Genomic DNA, 25,081 nt, shown 5'->3' on the forward strand with positions numbered 1-25,081 from the left:
CGCTGTTCTCCAACAGCATTCCCATAAAAGGCACCCCCTTGAGGAGAATAAGCAAGTGCACTTGTTCTCCACCACAGACTTCGAGGAGGAGCAGATCTAGTCCCTGGGACAGGCAGACTGACAGACCTGATGTAGGCTAGTCTAGCCTGAACAGCCATGTCCACTGCCACTTCCCAACGTCCCTCATCCCAACTCCATGTGGTTGACTCCGAGCATGCTCAGAAGGGTGAGGGGGAGGAGTGGCCAACACCCCAATCCAAAAGGAGTGTCACTCAAACAGCATCGCCTCTTGTTGTTGTCTGTTGGCTCTCATGCATAAATGTCTGCTCTTTGAAGCCTGTGTCTGTTCATGCGGTTTCTCGTGGTATTTCCTTGTCCTCTCAATGGCATTGTTTATTGTTTTGTTTCAAAGGTGGAGGCAGGGGTAGATCTTAAAGAGCCGACGGATTTATTCATCAGGATATGAGTAGACAGTGTGAGACATGGAATTGGAATTGTTCTGGAGCTGTCCTGAGACATCCTCCTGTGGTCATCGTGATATGAAGTTATATTATTGCCCACCTCATGGCCCACCATGACACTGTCTGTGTGTTGCTGTCCTCTATCCTCCCTTGTCACACCAAGCCTGGTGTTTTATTAATGGTCAGTTCTCAGTGTAATGGTGGATGTTGAAATGTTTAGTATGTGTTACGTGTTTTTGAAAGAAGGTACTATTTGTTATAATGCTGCTGGTTTATGATTCCACTCATGCTCAACTTAAATCATGTCTTTTTAAACTAGCAACTAAAAAAATCTATAGCTAAAGCTAAGCTACTGTCCAGTGAATACTGTCTTCAGCTGTTATTTAAAGGTTGACTTTGGAAAAAACCAACGGAAACTGTTGTGCTTTGCATTATGTTGATAAGTTACTGACTGACACCTGTTGGGGGATGGGGGTTAGGCAGTCTGTCAGTTAATTTGAGCATTGGAAAAGGAGCTACAGTATAAACACTGCAATGTAAATTTGACATTGAGCGCTAAAGCTGTTATTTTAGCAATTTTCCCTAAAGTCGGCCTTCCAAAGTGTTTGGATGTGATGTACAACTGTGCATGGTGTGAATATGCTTGCAAAGCACATCAACTGGTACCATGCTGTAATTGTTGTCGCTGGACTGCTTCAGTGTTTTCTGTGACTCCAAACCAGTCAACTTCTCAAAAGTAATTCCACCATGCAGATATTTCTTAAAATGTATTTTTTTTAGTTTTTTTTATCAGTACCACTTATGTTTTGATTGAAAAAGATGGATACATTGTGTAATCCAAAACTACATTTTCTGCTAATTCTTCTTCTTTAAGTAATCAGACAAATAATTACACTGTGAAAAGTTGCCTTTTCAATGATTGTGCTAAGTATGTTGGTTTGTAGGAGGGTAACCCCCTCCATATAAGAACCTATCCCAATGTGGATATCACCAACTGGTTTGAATGTAAATCTAAAAATATATTTCTTAATTTGTAGATATCTTTTCTCAATGAATGAACCCTGGGTTTCTCAGAAAATAAAAAATGTTGTCTGAGTAGAGACAATGTCTGCTGTATTGTGAGATATATGATGAAAATAACTGGTGTAAAGACAGCTGTTATCACTTTTTTCAATTACATTAAGAACCAATATGGAATTCAGTATACTTTGTTCTCATACAAAACTTTGGAAACATTTCAGTTGACTTTATATGATCCCTGCGTTAGTAAGAAAGACTACATCAAACAATCTGTCATTTAATATATTTTTTAATAATGGTTAATTCAGAAGTTTCTTAATGTTAAGAGAGCCTTAGGAGTCACATTGTCTATTGCAGGCACTGAAACTCGAAAACTAAATCTCAAACTACTCACTAGTCCTTGGAAATGCTTGAATATTTGGATTACAATATGTAGACGATAAATATTATACGTAAATCTGGGATGGTGCATTTAGTATATGTTACATTAGGCAACATTATATCAGAATTGTATTATATGATATGAATTAGATTTTTTTTTAGGTATTAATTCCCAATTGTGTTTCCCAGGCTATTGTACATACAGTATTAGCCTGGAACAACAACCAATAAAAAATTTAAGACAGAGTCAAAGCCCTAGCAAACCGCCATTGTATTTAAATGTAAAAGCGCTCACCGCTGCCCCAAATGGCCGTATTAAAAGTTACATACACTAATTGGAGTGTCACAGATTTACATATACTATGCTAAGTCGATTCTCTAAGACTGGCTTGATTTGTTCCATTTTATCTGGCTTTGCAAAATTTAGACTGAGCACCTAATCTATCCAAACAAAGTATTCACAATGCAATGTGCTTGATTCAGATGATTGTAATTGTGTTGTCATTTAGAGTCTGCTTAAGCCCTTGTACAAGTTTGAAAGTCTTGTTTGTAAATATTGCTTTTCACCTTTTTGTAAATAAAGCAAAGATAGTACTGGTCACTGTTACTTTTGTTTACTTGAAGTAAAAGTTTTTCTTTCCCCCAATCACTTCACATCTCCAGGTTCCACCATTTAAAGGAGAACGGTTCCCTGCGGACATTGGAGCCACAGTGAACCTCTCCAAGATTTTTGTGGTAGGAGGCAAAGTCATCTATGTATGTACAGCGGACTCCAAGGCCCTTCATGAGGTTGGTCATTTCTGTCTCCAGGACGCAACGCCCATCCACCTTGGGACCAAATGGCTTAGGAATGCCCAAGTTCTTCCCCAACACAATCATGTTCACCTTGGGGTAGACATTAATTAGGATTTGTCACTTAGCCTACTTGGATAGTACATTATTTTAACATAATCCCTAATTACAAGTAAAAAATTATCACAGATTTACAACAATTAATTGGGCAGTACTATTCCCTCATATAATTCAATCATTCAATCATATAAAATCTCTGAAACTACTTTTGGTCTGGTTTAGGGGGCAGCAAGAGGCTTCTTAGTAGTGTAGAATCAATATAGGCTTACCATATCTGGGTAGTAGGCTACTGCCCTGTTGTCCTCAATCACATGGAAAAGGATGGGTAAGTCAATGATGTCATCGTCGTCTAGACCAAGCTCCCTCTTCAGCACATCCCTGTTCCAGTCTATACAGCTCTGTGGGACAGGAGCGGTCTCATGGGTTGATCATGATTATTATAACAAACATAAAACAATGTCTATATGGTAAACTCTTGGGCAGTGTTTCTCAACCCTGCTTCTAGGTGCCCCCCTGCCCTGCATGTTTTAGATCTCTCCCTGCTCTGTCACACCTGATTCAAATGATTCGCTCATTATCAAGTCCGTCATGAGCTACATCTGGTATGTTAGGGCAGGGAGAGATCTAAAACATGCAGGGCAGGGGAACATCCAGGACCAGGGTTGAGAAACACTGCTCTAGGCCATTACAATGGGAATTGTTGTCTTAATATAGACCTCTGAGCTGTCACCGCCACTATAGCTGTCACGATTGGTGTATATAAATATGTATATAAAACCTTATTTGAATACCGTCTTTCAATATTCAGTTGTGTGTTTTTGACAACTGCCTGGATCCCAAGGGATTGCTATGCTAGCCCTGTGAAAATAGCATTATTGCATTACAAAAGTGTTTGATTCTATTCAATTAAGCCTCACATAATAAATTAGTCCTTACATTTTCTGTTGAATAAATTCAACACTCTCTAACCTCCATAGCAAAAACCTCTTGCTTGATGAATCTTTTTTTTTTACTGCTACTCACTGGAGAAGACAGATTTTTCTGCTCAGCTGGCCTTCTTACATAGCCTTCTCTCTGACTATACCAAGCACTGCAAACCTCTGCTAGCATCAGAGTAACAACTCAATGTGTCCATATACGTTTAGAGAATTTAGATCTTATCCATAACAACTAACAGTTGCCTAGTAAATACTTAATACAAAATGAAAGAAACAGTATGCCTTGCAAAAGTTCAGCCCCCTAAAACGTCTCAAACTAGAGAATTACAAATAGTACATTGACATTTACAAAACTATTTGTAACATAAGCATTCAAGCACCACACATTGGGTAAAACCGCCATTCTTCTTGGCAGATTTGCTCCAGGGTGTGCAGTTGTTGGACATTTTTAAATAGTTGAGTCCCACAGATTCTCAGTAGGATTGAGATCAGTACTTTGAATCTCAATACTGTCATCATCTCAGTATGATGTGTATGTTTAAGCTTGTGCCAAACATAGCTCTTAGTGTTGAGGCCAAACGGCTCTTTTTTGGTCTCATCAGACCATAACATTTTCTTTCACTTCTCAGTCTCATCATTTTCAAGAATGGCTTCTTTTTGCCACTCTCCCACAAAGGCCACTTGTGTTATGCACCCGGGCTATTGTCAATGCACAATGTCTCCCAGCTCAACCATGAAACACTAATTCCTTTACAGTGGATTCGCTGCTTGGACCCCTAATAATAAAAAAAATAAACAATTACAATAGGCTTCCCGGCACTTCGCTGCTTGGACCCCTAATAACACGCAATGAAAGCACTTGATTACAGCACGGTGATAATACAGGTGCTGGTCATAAAATTAGAATATCATCAAAAAGTTTATTTATTTCAGCAATTACATTCAAAAAGTGAAACTTGTATATTATATTAATGCATTACACACAGACTGATATATTTCAAATGTTTATTTCTTTTAATTGTGATGATTATAACTGACAACTAATGAAAATCCCAAATTCAGTATCTCCGAAAATTTTAATATTACTTAAGACCACTTAAGAATTTTAGAAATGTTGGCCAACTGAAAAGTATGAACATGAAAAGTATGAGCATGTACAGCACTCAATACTTAGTTGGGGCTCCTTTTGCCTGAATTACTGCAGCAATGCAGCATGGCATGGAGTCGTTCAGTCTGTGGCACTGCTCAGGTGTTATGAGAGCCCAGGTTGCTCTGATAGTGGCCTTCAGCTCTTCTGCATTGTTGGGTCTGGCGTATCCCATCTTCCTCTTCACAATACCCCATAGATTTTCTATAGGGTTAAGGTCAGGCGAGTTTGCTGGCCAATTGAGAACAGGGATACCATGGTCCTTAAACCAGGTACTGGTAGCTTTGGCATTGAGTGCAAGTGCCAAGTCCGGTTGGAAAATGAAATCTGCATCTCCATAAAGTTGGTCAGCAGCAGGAAGCATGAAGTGCTCTAAAACTTCCTGGTAGACGGCTGCGTTGACCTTGGACCTCAGAAAACACAGTGGACCAACACTAGCAGATGACATGGCATCCCAAACCATCACTGACTGTGGAAACTTTACACTGGACTTCAAGCAACGTGGATTCTGTGCATCTCCTCTCTTCCTCCAGACTCTGGGACCTTGATTTCCAAAAGAAATGCAAAATGTACTTTCATCAGAGAACATAACTCAGCAGCAGTCCAGTCCTTTTTGTCTTTAGCCCAGGCGAGACGCTTCTGATGCTGTGTCTTGTTCATGAGTGGCTTGACAAGGAATGCGACAGCTGAAACCCATGTCTTGCATACGTCTGCGCGTGGTGGTTCTTGAAGCACTGACTCCAGCTGCAGTCCACTCTTTGTGAATCTCCCCCACATTTTTGAATGGGTTTTGTTTCACAATCTTCTCCAGGGTGCGGTTATCCCTATTGCTTGTACACTTTTTTCTACCACATCTTTTCCTTCCCTTCGCCTCTCTATTCATGTGCTTGGACACAGAGCTCTGTGAACAGCCAGCCTCTTTAACTATGACCTGTTGTGTCTTGCCCTCCTTGTGCAAGGTGTCAATGGTCGTCTTTTGGACAGCTGTCAAGTCAGCAGTCTTCCCCATGATTGTGTTGCCTACAGAACTAGACTGAGAGACCATTTAAAGGCCTTTGCAGGTGTTTTGGGTTAATTAGCTGATTAGTGTGTGGCACCAGGTGTCTTCAATATTGAATCTTTTCACAATATTCACATTTTCTGAGATATTGAATTTGGGGTTTTCATTAGTTGTCAGTTATAATCATCAAAATTAAAAGAAATATATCAGTCTGTGTGGAATGAATGTATACATTATAGAAGTTTCACTTTTTGAATGGAATTACTGAAATAAATCAACTTTTTGATGATATTCAAATTTTATGACCAGCACCTGTAGACACTTAATAGAGCATTTTTACATTTCAAAAGATAGCTACCACCCGCCCATTGCCCCACAGTGGTTCGGTCCAGTCCTCTGCAGTGGCACATTATGCAGGTACTACATAACTACAGTGGGTGTGTGGGAATCTGAGGGAGTGTGTCGTTGATAGCTGACTTTCAGTAACTTGTTCAGTAACTTATTTTTGCTGCATTGAATTACAGGTCACAATGTGTTTGCTAGCTAGCTAACTACAGTTACATCAACCAGTGTTTGCTGCTGTTTGAATTAGAGTCAATGAGATGTTGGCAATGTAATGTATGTTCCATGGTTGTCAAGGTGACTGTTTGTGTCAACGGTCTGAAAGGCACTCAATGCACATATCTAACGTGGGATTAATCCATTTAGTTTATTTTATGTTGGTAGGGTTCACACCCACAATAGCTGAATTTGCAGAGCTACAATAGCGAGCAAACCGATGGCGCAAATAAAAACAGTATTACAGCACTACTTTTGGTGTCCCCATAAGGAAAAAAGCTCAACGTAATATTCAAAAATCTATTTTTTCCCTGATCATATTTGTCCATTACTAAATATGCAAAAATCAGAATTCAAAATTTGTCATTTACTTTTGAGAGCTTCTGAATAATTACGTAAATAAATGATTTACACACCACCTAGTGCCTGATAGCGTGTTTTATTGATACAAGTGAAACGTGTATCTTTTGCGCCGCGATCTTTAGAAAAAGGACAAAAAAAATTATGGTTGGTCAATAACTATTCAATAGGGGTGTAACGATCCATCTACTACATCGATGTATCGATTTCTATTCCTATGATCCAACTACATCGATCTGTGCTCAGCAAGTTGGCCTTCCGGACGACATATAGCGATCTAACATCATTTTAAAATGTAATCAATCGATTGTATCGATACTAGGAAATTACCCATTGGATTTAAGCACGTCAGACTTTATAGGAATGTTTTTTCTTAGCACTTTTAATGATAAAGGCGATAAACGTTACTCGATTCAGTCTGCCTATCCATGACGTCATCGCCCCGGGCCAGCAGCAGCGCAAAGACACCAAAACATAGCATGGCAGATGGCATAGGAGAAGCCGACGAGCGACAAATTATCAAGCCACCATTGCAGTCCAGTGTGTGGAAAGTGTTGGTTGCACTTTTATTGAAAGTGAGGGCAGAACATTTTAACTTCCTGTTAATTCAACCTAAAGTGTTGGTTGCACTTTATTCAAATAAAATGTGAATGCATTTGCCATTAATTGTTGTTTACTTGTTTGTTTATATCCATAATTAATTGATACCTGATTCCCTTACAAGAAACAACAGGAATCTAGGAAACTTCACCTGCACTGTTCAGTATCCAGGTATTTATTTCAGTCAAACGGGTTGAAATTTTGGCTGAAAAGATACTGAATCGATTACAAGTCACTGAATCGTTTCGGATCGTATCGTTCTAAATGAACCATTATTGGCCTTGAATCGTATCGACAACCACGAATCGTGATACGAATCGAATCGTGGTTAAAATGAATCGTTACACCCCTACTATTCAATATACCTTTTTAACAGTAGCCTATTACTACCGGTAGAAGTTTGCTAATATAATTGAAAGAAGAAAAAAAAAAAGCATAACTACAAGCAGCATGTTGTTTTTGGGAAGCATGGATGAAATGTATGGTGACGTCATAAGCACTTTCTGGAACTCTTGAGTGAGTACTGAAATCACGTGTAAAAAAACTGAAGCGGGGGGCTGTTAAGTGATATTTGAAACTTACGCGTTGAAAGGTTAAAACTTAAACCGGGGGGGGGGGGGGCGGGCAGAAAATACAACTGAGGGGGCTAAACTCCCTCTTGCCGCCGGGCCTGCACAGCTCATTAAGGTATCTCATAGTAAAGGGGGTTAATAATTATGAAATCAATGATGTTCTGTGTTGTATTTGCAGATTAAATTGTTTTCACTTTGACATGATGGACTTTTGTGTTGATTAATCCATTAAGAAGCCTGACCACTGATCCTCCAACAGTGGGATTCTTTTATAATAAAATATCACAGCAACTTTAATGGTTCACAGGTAGAGGCTAATGGATAGATAATTTTGTCCTTGTCAGGGGAATTTATTTCATGAGTGTAAACTACAGCACAGGGGTTGAATTTACAATGGTATTCAACAAGCAACATATTTTCCACTATTAAACCAATGTCACCTTACAATAATTGATTCTGTGTTTCAAAAATAAAATATCTAACAGAACAAAATGTAAACGGAACATTTTATAATATGAGAGAATAGGTCAGGGTCTACAAACAACAAAATGGGGACCCTTACCTGGACATAGTTGTTTTCTGCCAGGAGTTTCTCATCACTCAGAATCTCATCTACTGTAATCTCCTGTCCTGGTCCAAGACCTTTTGAAATCAATCAGTTCAAGTCAGTGTTACTGAGTGACAAATACAGATATTACAAGGGTGATAAACAATGAAATAAGCCCACTAACAGAAGGTTTACCATCAAACATTTTGGCTTGTCCATGTCCGTCCTTCTGTAAACCCCTGAACAATTTGTAGGCTGCATCAGGGCTGGCGAGCAACAGCCGGAATCCCTAAGCAGGAAAAATTACAACATATAAATTGGCTGTGGACTTCCTTTGAAATCCTGAGAGATATAGAAGATATGCCAATACCTGTGTATGTCCAAATGCTAATGAATGAGATTAATAATTTGGGTGCTCAAAGGATCTCAATCATCAACTCTGGCTAAAAAACTGTGTTTTAACTGGTGTTTTTTCATAGAGTAAAATAAAAGATAGTATTTTTCATGTAAGGTGTTGTACCTTTTTGTCAGGAGCTGGTACAAAAGTCATGAATTCATCCACATGTCCAACAACGAGCCAGTCAGAGAACAGTGCAATGGGCCTCTGGACTTTCTGAGCCCACAGGAAGTCTTGCACTACTTTGGTCATGTTGCGGCCTTCTGTAGCCCTGAAAAGTGAGACTGCCTCGTCACTGCCTCAACAAACTGAATGTTCAACCTTAATTAATCATTACCAAAGTTTTTGTAGACGTTTTTACCATATAGGTAATTTCAGTCTGAAATGAATTTAGAGTGAAAACAAATATTGTTATCTGAAAACCAGATTATTCTCATTTGAAGCCACTAAACTTTGCTATGTTACACTCACGTAGGAAAGGCCACTCCAATGATAATCCTGCCCAGAGGGTAGTTCCTTCCATTTACGGTGACAGGAGGGCTTACCTCCAAATTACCAAACGAGTCCAGGCTGCTCACTACCTCATTATATGCCGTCCTTGTCACATAGCCAAAGTCTGGACCCTGAGGACACCAGGCAGGGACATGTTGAGGCATGGATCCACCACACCCTCACAATGCAAAGATACGCACAGTTTAACTCCAGGTGCTGTGAATGCTTTTCTTACTAGTAACTCCTCATAAGGGAAGTCCTGTAGTCCTCCGTCTCGTGGAGAATCAAGCACAACAGGGAAATGCTGGTGAGGGGAGTCAATGTAGCCAAACTCTATCTCATCCTGAAACAGAAACCTCCATTACCTTTCTTTACATTGGTCAAGTGCAGTTAGAAAAACATCTTCATACTGGTGTCTTTCATTTAAAGCGGATAATAGGGTCGGCCAGTGCGGCAGACTATGGGCAGCACTCATTTGTGGGCACAATGTGAATGCCAAGTTCAATTATGCCTTTGTCCCTAACCATATAGATGCTTCAATTTTCACCACACTTAACAGACAATCTCAGGGTTTTTGTCTTTCAAACAAATACTTTTGTTCCCACTTTGCAACTCAAATTGATCCCAGTTTCTCTGCAGTGTCACTTTGCAACAAAATCCTTTTCTGCTTTGCCAGACCAGTTTGGAAGAGCTCCCTAGGGGAGTGCATATTTGTGAGGTTTTATCACGAATTTCACTACTCCCAGCTGTGCAGACAATATGCTATTGATTCAGCAGGGGCAGAGGAGAAGGCAGTCCGCATATTCTGCGTTGTCCACGGGAATTGCTGGTGTGGCCTGATGCTCTCAGGGAATGACTGCCCTAGACCGCCACATTCAGTGTTTTCCGTCTCTCAAGCTAAGTGGTGTTATTATAGTATCCAGATAGTGTCGTACCAAATGGCCGACTAAATGTTAGGGCTTCTGGAGTGACTCAACACCTGTTCCTCCTTCTATATTCAGGTTGTGTACGGGTGATGGCAGGTACCCCATAATGGGTTGTACCAAATTCCGTCCCAAGGTTACATTACTCAAATATATAAATAGACAAGAATCAAGTTTGCCGATGATTAGCATTGAAGCATACAAATAATTTGTGGTTAGATAAACATTTGGTATTGGAATTGAAAACAGTCAGTTAGAGATTAGGATATAGTTAAGGTTACAGTACCTGCATCCAGCGGTCTTGTCTGTTCATATACTCATAGCAAATCTTCAACTTATACCCACTTTTCTCCACCAGCTTTCGCATTCCCTTCAGGAACTCATAATTATCTGATGTGCTGGGTTCCCAAATGAACAGAAACAACTGCGTCAGTATGTTTGCAGCAAACATGTTTCATTAATATCAATTCCACCATCATCATCATCAGTAATTGTCTTTATCATCACCATGACCTCTCACCTGCAGACGAAGACCTCAACAGGATTGAGCGTATTGGGTGTCATGATCCAGGGAGCCACTCTGAACACCACCTTGTCTGTAAAGATGGGTGTCTCAGGAAAGTCCTAGCAACACAAAACCATTCATGATTGTGATGGCAATTTCTAAAATTCCAAAGTTCTATGAAAATGGTAGGTAAGACAGGAGAAATCAATTGCGCAATAAACGGTTTTAATCTTGCTTGCAAGGAGAAAGTATACAGGTTACAAAGTAACGGTGGATAGTTTCTAAATAAAAACATCATTTCGACAGTATTTATTACATAGGAAGAAGGGGTGTGGTAAGATGCTGCCATCTGTTTCATGTCAATCAAACACCTTTCCCTTTGTTCTATCACACACGTCAAATGCTATCTTCCCCAACCTTATCCTTCCTGCCATGTTTACTGTAGTGTTTACCCAAAGGGGCCAACTGGCCTTACTGCCCCCTTGCTGTATCTTCTCCTATCCTGTCCTAAAACCCATTGATCTCCATCTGGACAGACAATAGATGCCCCCTATGCAAATACCAGGTCCCACACATTCCTGTACCTATCTTAACAGTGGGACTCAGTCCTTAATACAATCAGAATACATTGTATAAGAAATTTCCACAACATGATTCATAGGACATGCAGTACATAGTCTTAAGATTTAAACGACAGACAGCTGAAGTTCTAATGTAATACAACATACCCCAGAGCTGGGCTCCAGCAGGCTGAGGCTGATGGTGATAAGACCCTCAAAGTCTTTGTCAGGGAACCTCAGGCCCTCAACGTAGAATTTCATCTCAGCGTTTCCACCGGGGTAAGGTACTTCCTTGGACAGATTCTTAAAGCCCAGCACCAGTGGGTAGTCCTTCACAAAGCTATTGTAGAACAGGTTTTCTGCAGCAGAAAGAAAGTATATACATTATATTGCTGTGAAGAATTCAGCTGTCAATATCATTTAGGGTATTATAGGATTAAATTCTGAATTTAATCAAATCATTACATGAATAATGATTTTTCCCTGAAAATTTGTATCCATTGCAATCTCATGACTGGTTTTATAAATTATAACAACTATTTGCCAAATATTTTGAGCCACAGAGATCATAGGCGAAGTTACAAAATGAATCAGGATTATGTAAACATGATTATACTTTTAGTAAATGTATTATATTATGCGACAATTTCAAGAGGAGAGTGTGTGCTAGAATAGCACTGGGCCAGATTCAAACCCATGCTCAAAGTGAAACGTGTTCCAGAGACAGCGTATGAGACTGTTAGAACACCCCCAGGCCGCAGGAGAATGGGTTTTGAAGAAACAATATTGTTTTGATGGATATAAGAAATTATCGCAAATAATTTTTTGGGCAAAGTATTCATTATATTTTTAATAGACAATTTCACTTAGTTTCCCCTTATAAATAGCATTAACACAGGCTTTCCATTTTTGATGACTAAAGGGACTTGGGGTTGAATGTACCACTAGAGGAGCCTGTCATTTCGTTAGTGTGTGTTACTGAAACACATTTTGATAATGTCCTTTTGAAAATGCTGTTACTTTCTTTACTTTAAAACAACTCAGCTCCGAGCCGAGGGACCTACAGAACTACTACGTTTGCATTTCACATTTCACTGTTACAAATATTCATGTGAGTAGCAGACTGACTGGCCAAGTCAGTCTTCTCAAGAGTGTTGATTGTCCAGATTTTCCTGATCAGTGTTTTCACTGTTTTTGTCCAGTTGATGATTTATCCCACAATGAAGCAGTATTGGACTAGTCAACAAAATGATTAGGGAATGAAAAAACTGAATATATCTTCAAAAGTAACATCTCCTGGACAGTTACTTTTATGAGCACAAAAATTGCAAAACAAATGCCCTTGACCTCTTGGCCCGGACACTTGCCCGGGCCAAAAGGGCTTATCAAATAGTTCACCATTGGTAAATTGTGGAGCTCTAAAATTATAATTATACAAACGCATACCAAATACACAATCTGAACATACTAGACTCCTTCCATCATTGATTTGACTTACTCAGGGTTTGATGAACGCCTTCTGTGGACCTGGTCTTATAGACCCTCACAGTCTCTGCATCACCCTGAGAGATGTGAATGGCCAGCTTGTAGCCCTGTGGAAGCTTGGGAGGGCCACGAGTCCGCAGCATCATGGGAGACATGTCTTTAAGATCTGACATTTAAAACAAGATTTACATGCACATCAAGTATCAACCAGTTAACCACAAAAGACACATGGACCCATCCAATCAAACCAGACACATCCTTAGCATAGGCATTTTGTATTTAAATGAACAAGCACTGACATGACTGCTAATCCCATCTGCTGAGTCGTAAAATGTAGATACAGCTCTGGGACAAATGAAGAGACCATTGCACCTTTTTCTTTCTCCAAAAAAGCTGAAAAGGAAAGTTTTGAGTGAGGAACAGAAGCATTCAATTTGCAGTGGTCTCTTAATGTTAACCCTTCTGTTCCTCACTCAAAACCTACCTTTTTAACCTTTTTGGAAAGGAAAGTTAAAGGTGCAGTGGTCTCTTAATCTTTTCCGAAGCTGTATATTGCAATGCCTGCTGCACGGCCAGACTGGCAGTCAGCCCAGAGGGCCAGGATGACTTGGCTGAGGTTTTTATATACCGGAGACTCTGGTGACCTCAGCACTCAAAGTGTCCAGCTTCTTCCCGTAGACGCGCTCCGAGTCACAGTTGACCAGCAGTATGGCACCATGGCCGTTAGGCCCCCACATCCAAGAACCCTGAAGAGAGGTAAACACTGTCATGTACTGAAAAGAACTACCTGCACGCTCAACTGAGGTTAGATTAAACGGACAGTTCAGTGGAAAATGTAAACGTTTATAATCTTTTTCCACAAATGCATTACCATGTAATATTAGTCTTTCTTGTTCATATGGCAAGAACGCCAGTCTATGGACAGGCCTAATTCCTGTCAGAGGCCCTGAGGTGGGAATTTTCTTCATATATCCTGGTAATCTTGTTTTGGAGGGTGGGGTGCCTTGGGAGACAGAAGAGTATACAGGGTATATGGGAAAAGGGGGCACAGTCAGAAGACTGTTGATTATCAGAGTGAGTTCCGGTGTTTTTGGTGGGGGCCTGTCCACATGGAATTAGGCCAGTGTTTCCCAATCCTGGTCCTGGGGACACCAAGGGGTGCATGTTTTTGTCTTTGTCCTAGCACACACACCTGATTTAAATATTGCCCTACCACTTACTCACTTCATTGACAATCAACCTATCACCCCTTGGGATCCCCAGAATCAGGAAACACTATTAGGCAATTGGTGAAATGGCCCGATCCTTTAAGACACATTTATATTAATCTTATGTTTGTTGTCTTACACCAGATAATATGCTGGATCTGGGTGTCCCATTGTAATTTTCTCAGATTTTAACTGTTCTCTATGTTTAGGTAAACCTACATTAAGTTAAATGTGGCTTTACAAATCACTTTTTGATTTAGTTTATTTTTGCACATGTTTGACAATGAGTGTCAAACATTTTCCCCATTAACAAAGTTCTGCAACTTTCTAATTCCCAAGTGTAAAAAAGCATCTGCCCCTTTACCTGCAATAACTGGTTTAGCCACCTTTAACTGCAATTACAGCAAATTTATTCCGGTAGTCAATAAAAAATCTATCAATCACATGTATTCATAAAGCCCTTTTTACAACAGCAGTTTTCACAAAGTGCTTTTACAAAACACCTGTCCTTAAACCCCAAGGAGCAAACAATAGTAAGTCCTCTTCTGGTGAACATATTAATTATAATTGTAATAATTAATAAATGCATGTGGGCTGAGTCTAGAGTCTATTTAAACTTAGTCCAGGTCGGTAGCATGACCAGATGGACAAGGAAAGGGACAACACTGGGGAGGGGGAGGTGTCAGCACAGTGGCATCTGAAATCGTCAGGCATCGTCTCAATCTGCAACACAACCAGGAGGACTCTGGACAGGGACAGCAACGAGTCTTTCAAGCCAGGTACTCCGCAGGTTTGGGCCGCAGGTTAAGTTCAAAACGGGAGGAGACTGGGAAAATTCAGAAAATGCATTCCTCATATCAACAACGATTTATAGTGGAGAAGGAGAACTTAGTGGAGAAGGAGAACTGACCCTACTCCCCCAGCACAATAATATAGCAGCATCAGACCTTGGGACTGAGATGGGGGGTCTGGCGACACTGTGGCCCTACCTGGGGGAGGCACTGGACAGGGCCCAACAGGCAGGAAATCAATCCACCCACATTGCCAAGCATCAACCAAAGGGACACCCACCAACCGCAACCAACCTGAATGAGGGCCAAGTATTGCCAGCAGAGAACAACCCAATTGCACAAGTGTGCAACAGAGAGACAAAAACAAGCCAGTAACTCCACCCCCAAGAGGCATTGGAGGGAGGCCATCCCAGTGGCGATGAGAGCCCACCTGGCAAGACAGCATGGGTGGAGAGTATCAAGCCTTTCTGGTCACCTTCATGCCCCTGGGCCAAGCTACACCTAATCATAGACCGTGCTGTAGAGATGAGTCTTTAATAGACACTTGAAAGTTTGCACTGAGTTTGCATTTCTAACCTTAATTGGCAAATCATTCCACAGTAGTGGAGCTCTATGAGAAAAGGCCCTGCCTTTGGCTGTTTGTTTAGAAATTCTAGGTACAATTAAAAGGCCTGCATCTTGTGGTAGTTGTGGCAGACGTTTGGCCTTTTTAAATACAGAACTGCTTTGACTCAGTGAAATGTTTAAGTTTGGAAGAATGAACTGCGCAATCTAGTTCCTGCCACAACATAACAATTGGATTTAGGTCTAGACATCAACTGACCATCAAAATGTTGAATGTGTTTCTGTTAAGCTATTCGGTGGACTTGCTTGTATGTTTTCGGATAGTCTTACTGCATGATGTACGTGAGCTTCAGCTTTACCTCAGGGAAGGTAACCAGACATTCTCCTTTAGAACTATCTTTTATCAATCAATAAAATGTATTTATAAAGCCCTTTTTACATCAGCAGTTGTCACAAAGTGCTTTTACAGAAACACCCAGCCTTAAACCCCAAGGAGCAAACAACAGTAGTGTTGAATTTCATTTGCTAGGAAAAACTCCCTAAGAAGGCCGAAATTTAGGAAGAAACCTAGAGAGGACCCAGGCTCAGAGGGGTGACCAGTCCTCTTCTGGCTGTGCCGGGTGAGATATTAAGAGTCCAATTGGAATAATAAATACATTTCTCTGGGCTAAATCCAGAGTCTATTTAAATTTAGACTAGGTCAGAAGCATGACCAGATGGACAAGAACAGGGACAGCAACGGGCCCCCCAAACCAGGTACTCTGCAGGAGTGGTCCAGGACCTCATGTCCTCCTAAAGTTTTAAACGGGAGGAGACTAGGAAAATTCTGAAAATGCATTCCTCAAATCAACAACAATTTATAGTGGAGAAGGAGAACTTGGTGGGGAAGGAGAACTGACCCAATCCCCCAGTACAATAGTATAGCAGCGTAAAACCTTGGGACTGAGACAGGGGACCAAAGGGACACCCACCAACCGCAACTGAGCAGAACTCCTTCAATGACGGTTGTGTAGGTAATGACGCTGCAAAACCTCCTCAAAATGTCACACTTCCCTGGTTGACCATTGATATGGGGTAAATAAGGTGGAATGCAGTGTTTTGCTTTCCCAACACATAACAGGACACGTTGTTCAAAATGCCATCTTATGTTTGCCAGAAGACACCTGGAGCACAAAGGGTGTGGACAACAAGTTCTTACACAATGTCAGTTTAGGAGATGATTGTTGACTTTAGGAAACAGAGGAGGGATTACTCCCCAATCCACATCGACGGGGCAACCATGGAGAAATGTCACCGATTTTAATCTGAGGACTTGTCATGACTATCAACACCACCAATGTTGCCAAACAGCACAACAGTGGCTCTATACCTTACAGTGACTGAAGATTTTGGGTGTGCCACACTGTGTCCTCTCCATAAACCTCTGCAACCTTTAAGAGCAACCTGATTGGCTGAAACAGCCTGGTTTGGAACTACTCAAACAGAGGTTAGTTAAGATGGCATTTCCGGGGCCTAGCTAAACGTGACCTGCCTAGACAGACTCACCTTGTTTGGGTTATTCCTTTCCACCTGGCCATCACGATCAGCATCTACATCCAGAGAGATTTCTGGAAGAAAGACAAGACCAGGGTCATAAGCTGTTTTTGGTCTCAATCGATGAAGGGAAATATACCATTATTACTATTATTTACAAATAAAAGCAGTACAGTACAAGAGGTATATTTTAATGAAAAGGGTTGGTATCTTCCAAATAAGCTAGACAGCGATGAAGTGTTTACGCTGAGCTTTGTGGAGCTTCGATGCATGTAGAGATAACATCCTCTGGATGCATTTAATCTCTAGCCTACTTCAGCAAATGGTGCTAATTTAATAAATCTATATCAAAAGTCAGAAATCAAGACAATATTTAATAAGGTCTATGCGTATCTTATTATATTTCCCTGAAAAACAAATGGAAAACAAAATATAAAAAATTAAGAACTGTTAATGCTTCGTGTGTACATCTCAACTAATAGTTTTTTTTTGTAATAGGTATCAGTCAAACTAGCACACCAGAGGGGTATTCCAGAAAAGCTGGATTAGTAACCTGGCAAGCTGTAGAGCAGAAATCGAGTTTTCAGCTCCAGAAACGGAGCCTGAAGTGTGGCTCAGTAACCATAGCAACAAATACTCTGAACCAAACCAGCACCTTACTAGATTACGTTGATTTTATCCTGTCCAACTAAATAAAGCATAAATCTTATCCACCAATCAGATAATATTCCGTCACTATGGCCAACCGTTTTGCAAAAAAGCCAATAAACATTGGAGCCTGCATTGTTTGCCATGCATTACAAAGGAAACTAAATATTGAACCTCAAATAGATCCTTTAAATCATTAACATTTTATTTTCCCCCATAAAGTCAATCATTTATCTGACCACTGTACTCAACTTATACATGTTCAACGTAACCCATTGTGGTTTCGCTTTGACGACAATAGAAACTGTATTGCTTTGAATTTTTCCCAACAAATAATTTATTTGTTTTATGATGTTCTTATATTTTCTTTTCAGCTGCTGCCAAGATCTTTTCAGAGATCAGGTTACAACTACAAATTGAATATACTGTAATGAAAAGCATGGGCCTTTGCGATTGAGACATGCGGTAGCTTACTACAATTAATAAGCTACAGCATGTAAAGCAATTACTACAATAGTTAATAGCCTTGACAATTAATATAAAAGTATTTTATGAATTTAAAACATTATAACTAATAAACACTCATAGGTGTTTAGGCCTATTTGATGATGAAATCACACCAATTCACATTGCTATTATTGTCTTAAAGACTTTGAATTTGGATTTCCAATAAGGATCTGTAGACTTTTTATACCGACTGTATAATATGTATTTTAAGATAAAAACCCAACAGGTAAAAGCGAAAGAGCACATCACCAGCCAGATTCGATTGGCTATGCTACAATTTGTTAAAACCATCTGCGTAAAAATGTGTTCATTATAAATCAATTCAAAACCGCTGTAGCTTTAGCAAAAAAAGAAAAATACTGAAGTAGCTTGTTATCTATTACTGAATAGAGCAGAGACATCATGTTGAGAATAAAAACCGGCGCAAAACGTGATTGTGAAACTTCAGATAACCGGTGGCCAGGTGGACTAAAGTTAGAGGAAAAGTAGGAATCACAGCCACGACAAAGTCTATATGTATGTACTCATGACATACCAACAGCTGTGAAGTGAACCACAGCTTTCCCCAATTCCTTTGTCTTCTCTCCATAATACAGGACCGACAGCTGCAATAAAGGACAACATTTACAAAGTCACAGGCAGGTAAACATGATTGTGTTTTGATGGGGTCTTCCATGTTATATGTACCAAAATAACTAGCACCCTGGATAAAGGCTCATAACACAGATAAGGAGCTGTATTTTATTCAGTATGTGAAAACTATTATTTTACACCAATACAATTGCTCAGATAATTTTTTAATTTCTAAAAATGTGTATATTTTTTTCTGAAAACTGTCACTCCTATGGATTCTTGAATAAATCAAAACAAGGATTCTTGAATAAACAAATTAAATCGAAGAACATACATCTACTCAGTGCATCTCAGTTTCAAAGAACTGTATTGTGACTTATTAAAATCCATCCTTCATCATGGGAAAAGGTAAAGAACTCACAAATGAAGAGACAGGAAACAGGCAAACAATTCTCAAACCCGTAATAATATTATAATCAAAAGGTTTAAATCAACTGGGGCAGTGATTAATCTGCCTGGAAGAGTAAGGATGGTTTAAGAGGTCAACATTTTTTATCTAAGGATCACAGTTGTAAAATGGCAGAAGTTGGCTTAATCTTGGGTTTGCCAAGGCTCCAAAACTACAATTAGAGGTCACCTCCATGCCAACAAGCTACTTGAATGTCTTGCCAAAAGACAGCCTATCCTAAAGACATTTGAACCTCAACTTAATCTTAATTAAATGCTTAGATTTGTCTCACATTTTCATTGTTAGATCAAGATGATAAACAGTTCAATATTTTTTCATAGCCTTTTTTGCTTCTCTTTACCAAGTGTGTCAATAATCATAGAGGGTATTGTACAGTACATACATTTCAGTTGTGAATCTTGTCAACAGAGCCGTTTCCTTTATCAACTGAACTGAAACTGTGGTATACCACATTTGAGAAGTATCTGGTATAAAGTTGAGACAGTGCCACATTTGCATAATTTCCCTGTGGGGTGTATGCCACTCTTTATACTCTTTATTCATACGTTTCCCTGTAGCATGTTCAGTCCCAGGTGGGACTATTAAACTCAAAAGTCTGTACATTTTATTCAATATGCTAAAGTATCAGGGTACATGACCTACTTTACCTTACTATCATTTTCCATTTCACTGGCTGTGCCCATGGTGATAAGTAACATGGTATTTCCATTGATAGGAATAGGGAGCAGCCCATTCTCCGCTGGAGGTGGGGAGATCCTGTATTGCACTCTGGGGCTGCACTTAACAGAGAAGTAATTGGAACCAGGAGGGGCATTTCTGAAGGAACAACAAATACGTGACAGTTACCATTCACATTCTCAGTCTTTGCATACAGAAATTTATAGCAATTATAGAGAAATACCAGAGGATGTACTTATGAAGAAGTGTAACCCTTGCAGTAAGTGTAGTTCAAAATCTATTTACAGCAGTAACAGATGGCATTGCTAAATTTACATTTCCTCAGTCATTGTAGAAGCATCTGCAAACCAAAACAGATTATTAACCTAAATGCTACGGTAACAAGGCTGGTGTTATATCAATTGACAGTCTGTGAGGATAACAAAGAAGAGACTGTTGACTACGAAAACACGTGTCTAATACAGACCCCCTCCGCCATGAGTTGACTCCTCCGCTATACACAAATGCCATCGACAAACTGTCCTTTCAGTCCAATATCAAGGAATTGTTCAACTCTTTCTGTAGAATTGAATGTATTTAGTTATTTTAAATTATAAACCGGGTGATTTTATAGCTTTGTATTTTAACAGCAATAACCCTCAGCAGTTTGTGGTATATGGGCAAAATACCTTGGCTAAGGGTTGTATCCAGGCACTCCATGATGCAACATACATACAGGAAGAACATCCTTTAGGCATGGTATATTGGCCATTTACAAAACTCCTTTATGCTGTATTGCTTAATCATAAGAATGGATGAGCAGCAACCCAATCCATGTTGTATTGGCCACACTGTCTTACACTACATAGCCATAAAGCCGCTTGCAATGATCTGTTTAATAATACTAAAACACACATTGTCATGACTCGTTTGGCTACAGTATGCTGTCATTACAACCAAAAACATTCAACACCCTCACACTGAAAAAGTACTTCCATCTTCAACAAGTTAATGCTAGCATTGCCTAGCTATACAAGCTACTGTACATGTCTAAATTATAATTAGCACACAGCATCTGGTAATCTATATTTTTAGAGGTATGCAGTTGGTTGGAAACTATATCACCTAAGTATGATGTTATTATTTCAATCAACATTCCCAACTATTAAAACAACAGTCCCAATATTTAATTTAAGAGAATTAACTAGGCAACCTTGAGGTGAATATGAATAGGCACAAACAGCAGATTTGAATGTATTGGATTTTTTTCACATCCACACCCTAGCACAAAAGAGTGGTTATTTAAACCAGTGAATGCTAACAACAACACTTTGTATACATAGTCCACCTATTGCAAACATTTTGGGAAAGGCTTTAATAAAAAATATCAACATTAAGCACTTATGTTTAGTATTGGGTAATTTGTTCATTGTGTGCAATAACAGTCTGAAGAGACCCACTGAGCCCAACACACCTGGTATTCTGCCAGGCCTGTACCGCAGCAATCTTAAGTTGTGGTTTGTTTATTCAGGTCTTTTGGCCTTATGTCTCATCATCAGCAAATTAAAGGCATGTTCAGCTGTATTTGAATCTGGAAACCGATTATGCAATCAGAACATCCCGCTTTTTGGCCTGGAAAAAACTCTTAGTGGAGATGGCAGTAATTGTATTTGGTTATTGACAGACAAAATATAACAAATTCAAATAATAATAATAGCAAACTCCAAAAGCAAGTACAAAGCCTAGAATCAAGATTAGACATTGACAGGTCCTTTATGCTTGCACAAATGATGTGACAACCAGAAAACCCTGACACCAACTGTCCCAATTGTTCTGGTGTGGTGAGGTATGAGTATAAAAGAAACGCTATGTCATTTCAAAAGGGTTATAACAATAATGTGATCAAACACCCTGAAATAAAAGCTGAGAATCTACATTTTAAATTCATATTAAATGCTTGAGTTAAAATTCAAATGTTTGGAGTCAAAAGAAGAAAACATTTTTACTATCCCAACACAAAATAATACATGTCTTCTTAAATGAATTGAGTAGGGACTACTCAAACATCTGCAAAGATTAGTAGAACACAAATCATAGAAGTGGTAATAACGCATGCCAATATTTCATATCAGTCAATGTTTTTGATTACATTTAAGAAATATTAGGTTATTGAGTACATTTAACTATTTGTGTTCTGCTAATGTAAAATGTTTGTGATTATTTAAAGTTTGATATTTTGTCTTTTACTTATAAAAGTTATATTGCACCCTTATGTTATATTAAGTTATAACACTTAACACTTGAGGGTCATGAACTACAATTTCTTTGTTGAAATTTAGGGTCCTGCCTACTTAAATTATTAGCCATTATTACTCATTTATTTTGTGTAACTAGTTTACAGTAATGTCTAAATATAACAATCTGTCAGTTTTCACACCATAGTAATCATCTAGCATGCAGTGCAGATTCCTGTAGCAGTAACTGGAAAAAGACCTGTACCGGTCCATTCGTTTCTGAGCTACATTTTACTTTCTTGAAGGGAAAATTGGCTTGTCTTATTGTGGGACGTCAATTTAACAAACAGTTTTCATATCGGTTAAAAACCTTAACTTATATGAAATATAGACATGAGTTATTACCACTTCTATGATGTGTTCTATTTACATTAACAGACGTTGGAGTAGTCCCAAGGGCAGCCTAATCGGGATTGCGTTACGCTAACTAGTGAGTCAAAGATAACAGGTGCTACATCACATCACCCCTTGATTAAAACTAGCTTTCCATGGAAAGGATGCTTTCCCTCATACCAGAAAGGTGTCAACAATAAATATTATCTACATATACATGGCACTATCTGTCAAAATCAACGTTCTGTCTTTACTTTGTACCTACTAGCGCTCCATAGACAAATAATGTGTTTCCCTACATTGCTGTAACAAAAAGATCGAAATGGGAAAATACAATAGCCAAATAAAGCTAGCATATTGCACTACACATTCTGTGTTAGACCCGGGTGGGGTTAAAACCGCCCAGCCTACAGGTGTAACGTGGAAGAAAAGCCCATGAAATAAAAGCTCGACTATAGGCGTGAGAGGAAAAGACGCTGCATTTAAAAACATAATATGAAATGTAAAAACACTATTTACGATTTTTTTTCCCTTAATGAACAAAAAAAATTCACACTACCCCAACAATTGACCTGTCGTTTTACCTTCCATGCTCAATTGAGACGGTGAACTATATGCCCTGCGATAGCGACTAAATAACTTGCTGTGGAATACGATAAACTACAATTGCATGGAATGCCTTCATCGTGTAATAGAAAATATTCGGCAGGTGAATGCCTACAGACAACCGATAGTCTAGCCATGATTAGTTGCAATTACCATAAAAGCTCGCACGCAGTTATTGTCAGCAGTCTTGCCGACGAGCAAACGCTCTCCAATTGCATCAACAACATAGCGCCATGCCGTGCTATAGGATACACTGTAACTGACAACAGCTAAATTTATGCCTGAAGCTGGCATCATAAGGAGTAGCATAGTTTACCTTTTCAGGTTCGCTTTCAGCACCGAGCCAACAACGTAAACAGCCCTGGAAGTTTTCTGGAAGTCGAGACGAAATGTCCGTTGATACGGTCCAGTTTGGTCAACGACTTTTCTCTTGTTAAGCTGCTGATCGAGATTTGACAACCCGGCCGAAGAAGCCTGCTCCATGGTGACAGCCTATTTTGCAATTTGCAGCGAAATAGAAAAATATTGCGGATAGTGTAGGCTAAATTGTTCTGATGATGTCGTCTTTCTTGCAATTTAAGGCTGATGACTCTACGATTAACCAAAAAACTAAACGTGCGCCAACTTGCATGGCATTCCAACTACCGACAAGTTACACTGGCTGTCACGTTAGACATGAAATACCTCCCTGCTTAATACGTTATTGTAGTCGCTAGACGGTAGCTTCAGGGCAACGTTCCACATGTCTGTACATGTGTGGAACTTGATGCCTCCCGGATATCCAATCTGACAAATGTTCGTTATCAGAAACTGTGAGCGTCTCTTTTTGGACGCAGACACGTTCCTTGAACGTTGCACCAACGTTTTTTTTATATAGTTTTAAATTAGGTTGCACACTTGAATTACTATTGTAACTGTAAAAACGTTTTGCAAACCTGTAAAAAATATTTGCATACTTGGAATTACTTTTGTAGTTAAATATTTGCACAATTGGAACTAAATTGATATTTGGAATCATGTAATGCATTAATAACACTTGCCAATGTAAAATACGGACGCTCAGAGTTTTGTCGATAATATTTCGCTAGAACTGTGACTAAATGTCTGCGGTAGTACGTTTCACATCGTTTGCAAGCGGAGATACCCCGAGGACTCTGATTGGCAGGCCTTAGTTTTTTCTGACCAATGAATTGAATGCATCTTGAACGCAACCCATTTTCACCTTAACCCAAAAAAAACATGGCGAAGCACAGTCGGCTTCTCGTAGCCTACCTCAGTTTTTAGATGATTTTTCCACCTAGCTAAATCTATGCACAAAGTTTTATTGGAGTCTACTAGTTAAATTACTAAAATGTAAACCCAGCAACTAGCAAGAAACGTACATGGCTGCTATGGATGTCTACCACGGGAATAACAGAATTACTTTGCATGATTAATATTTTGTATTTGACTAGTTTGGGCGTATACATTCCAGTTTAATATGGTTCACATCATAACATGTATTTTTATCATTGAATGTGTTTGCATTTGTTCAACACATTTGTTTAATCTGCTAGGGCTGTTGCCACTGTTTGGAAAAAGTTTAAGACTTCATTTGATCCCTCTTTGATACTTCATAGACAAATCTGCTCCAGAGAACATGGGACAGTTTCAGTAGGTTACTTGCCATGTCAATTCCTAACTAATTCCTATTTTCCCGTTGTAGTAATTAAGTTCGTTATTATTCCTATACCGTTTATGTTGTTTTCATTTAAAACAGTTTTCCGTACTTTTCAAATGCATTGTCACGATGAAAGAACTGATGAAAGGTTTGGTATAGTATCAACAACTGAGGTACGCGCGGGTAGGATAAGCCGACCATGCCAAGACCCGTTTTTCCTCCTCTGCAAAGCATCACTATCGAGTTTAAACACTGGTGTTCCAGAATCTACTCAGATTGGTTAAAAGGTGAAAAAGTTGACTCCCTCATTTCATTGGCCAGAAAAGCTATGCCGTGCCAATCAGAGTCCTCGTGATTATCTCCGCTTGCAAACGCTGTGAAACATACTACCGCAGACACTGATTTACAAACAATAATTAGTTCTAGCGAAATTTTGAGCG

At 39.4% G+C, this 25,081-nt stretch overlaps 2 protein-coding genes across 22 annotated transcripts in view; one reads left to right on the forward strand and one right to left on the reverse strand.

Moving 5' to 3' along the window:
• The window catches only part of si:dkey-166d12.2 (rap1 GTPase-activating protein 1), an 88,256-nt gene extending 85,797 nt beyond the window's left edge, over nucleotides 1–2,459 (forward strand). For 18 of the 19 annotated variants that reach the window (XM_013138355.4, XM_013138353.4, XM_020055714.3 and 15 more), the window contains one exon: nucleotides 17–2,459. The gene's annotated coding sequence lies outside the window, so the exon portion shown is untranslated. The remainder of the gene's footprint in view (nucleotides 1–16) is intronic. The other variant, XR_004574640.1, reaches the window with a different exon arrangement.
• Nucleotides 2,460–2,485: 26 nt separating this feature from the next.
• On the reverse strand, nucleotides 2,486–23,826 carry padi2 (peptidyl arginine deiminase, type II). 3 transcript variants are annotated; one of them, XM_020055717.2, is made up of 17 exons: nucleotides 23,298–23,366; nucleotides 21,223–21,392; nucleotides 19,739–19,907; nucleotides 18,585–18,654; nucleotides 16,907–16,968; nucleotides 13,427–13,544; nucleotides 12,812–12,964; nucleotides 11,482–11,672; nucleotides 10,769–10,872; nucleotides 10,535–10,646; nucleotides 9,561–9,668; nucleotides 9,305–9,456; nucleotides 8,957–9,104; nucleotides 8,632–8,725; nucleotides 8,452–8,531; nucleotides 2,984–3,112; nucleotides 2,486–2,747 (listed from the first exon to the last, which is right to left on the reverse strand). In XM_020055717.2, the coding sequence occupies exons 3-17, from the start codon at nucleotides 19,787–19,789 to the stop codon at nucleotides 2,514–2,516; spliced, it is 1,806 nt and encodes a 601-aa protein (XP_019911276.2). In that variant the 5' UTR covers nucleotides 19,790–19,907; nucleotides 21,223–21,392; nucleotides 23,298–23,366; the 3' UTR covers nucleotides 2,486–2,513. The 3 variants fall into 3 exon arrangements, with proteins under 3 accessions (XP_019911276.2, XP_019911277.2, XP_010865333.2); XM_020055718.2 differs by having other exon boundaries at nucleotides 21,223–21,339; nucleotides 23,298–23,345; XM_010867031.3 differs by lacking the exon at nucleotides 21,223–21,392 and having other exon boundaries at nucleotides 23,298–23,826.
• Between the last annotated feature and the right edge of the window lie 1,255 nt (nucleotides 23,827–25,081).

Source organism: Esox lucius, chromosome 17 (genome assembly GCF_011004845.1).
Source record: "Esox lucius isolate fEsoLuc1 chromosome 17, fEsoLuc1.pri, whole genome shotgun sequence".
Classification (NCBI taxonomy): domain Eukaryota; kingdom Metazoa; phylum Chordata; class Actinopteri; order Esociformes; family Esocidae; genus Esox; species Esox lucius.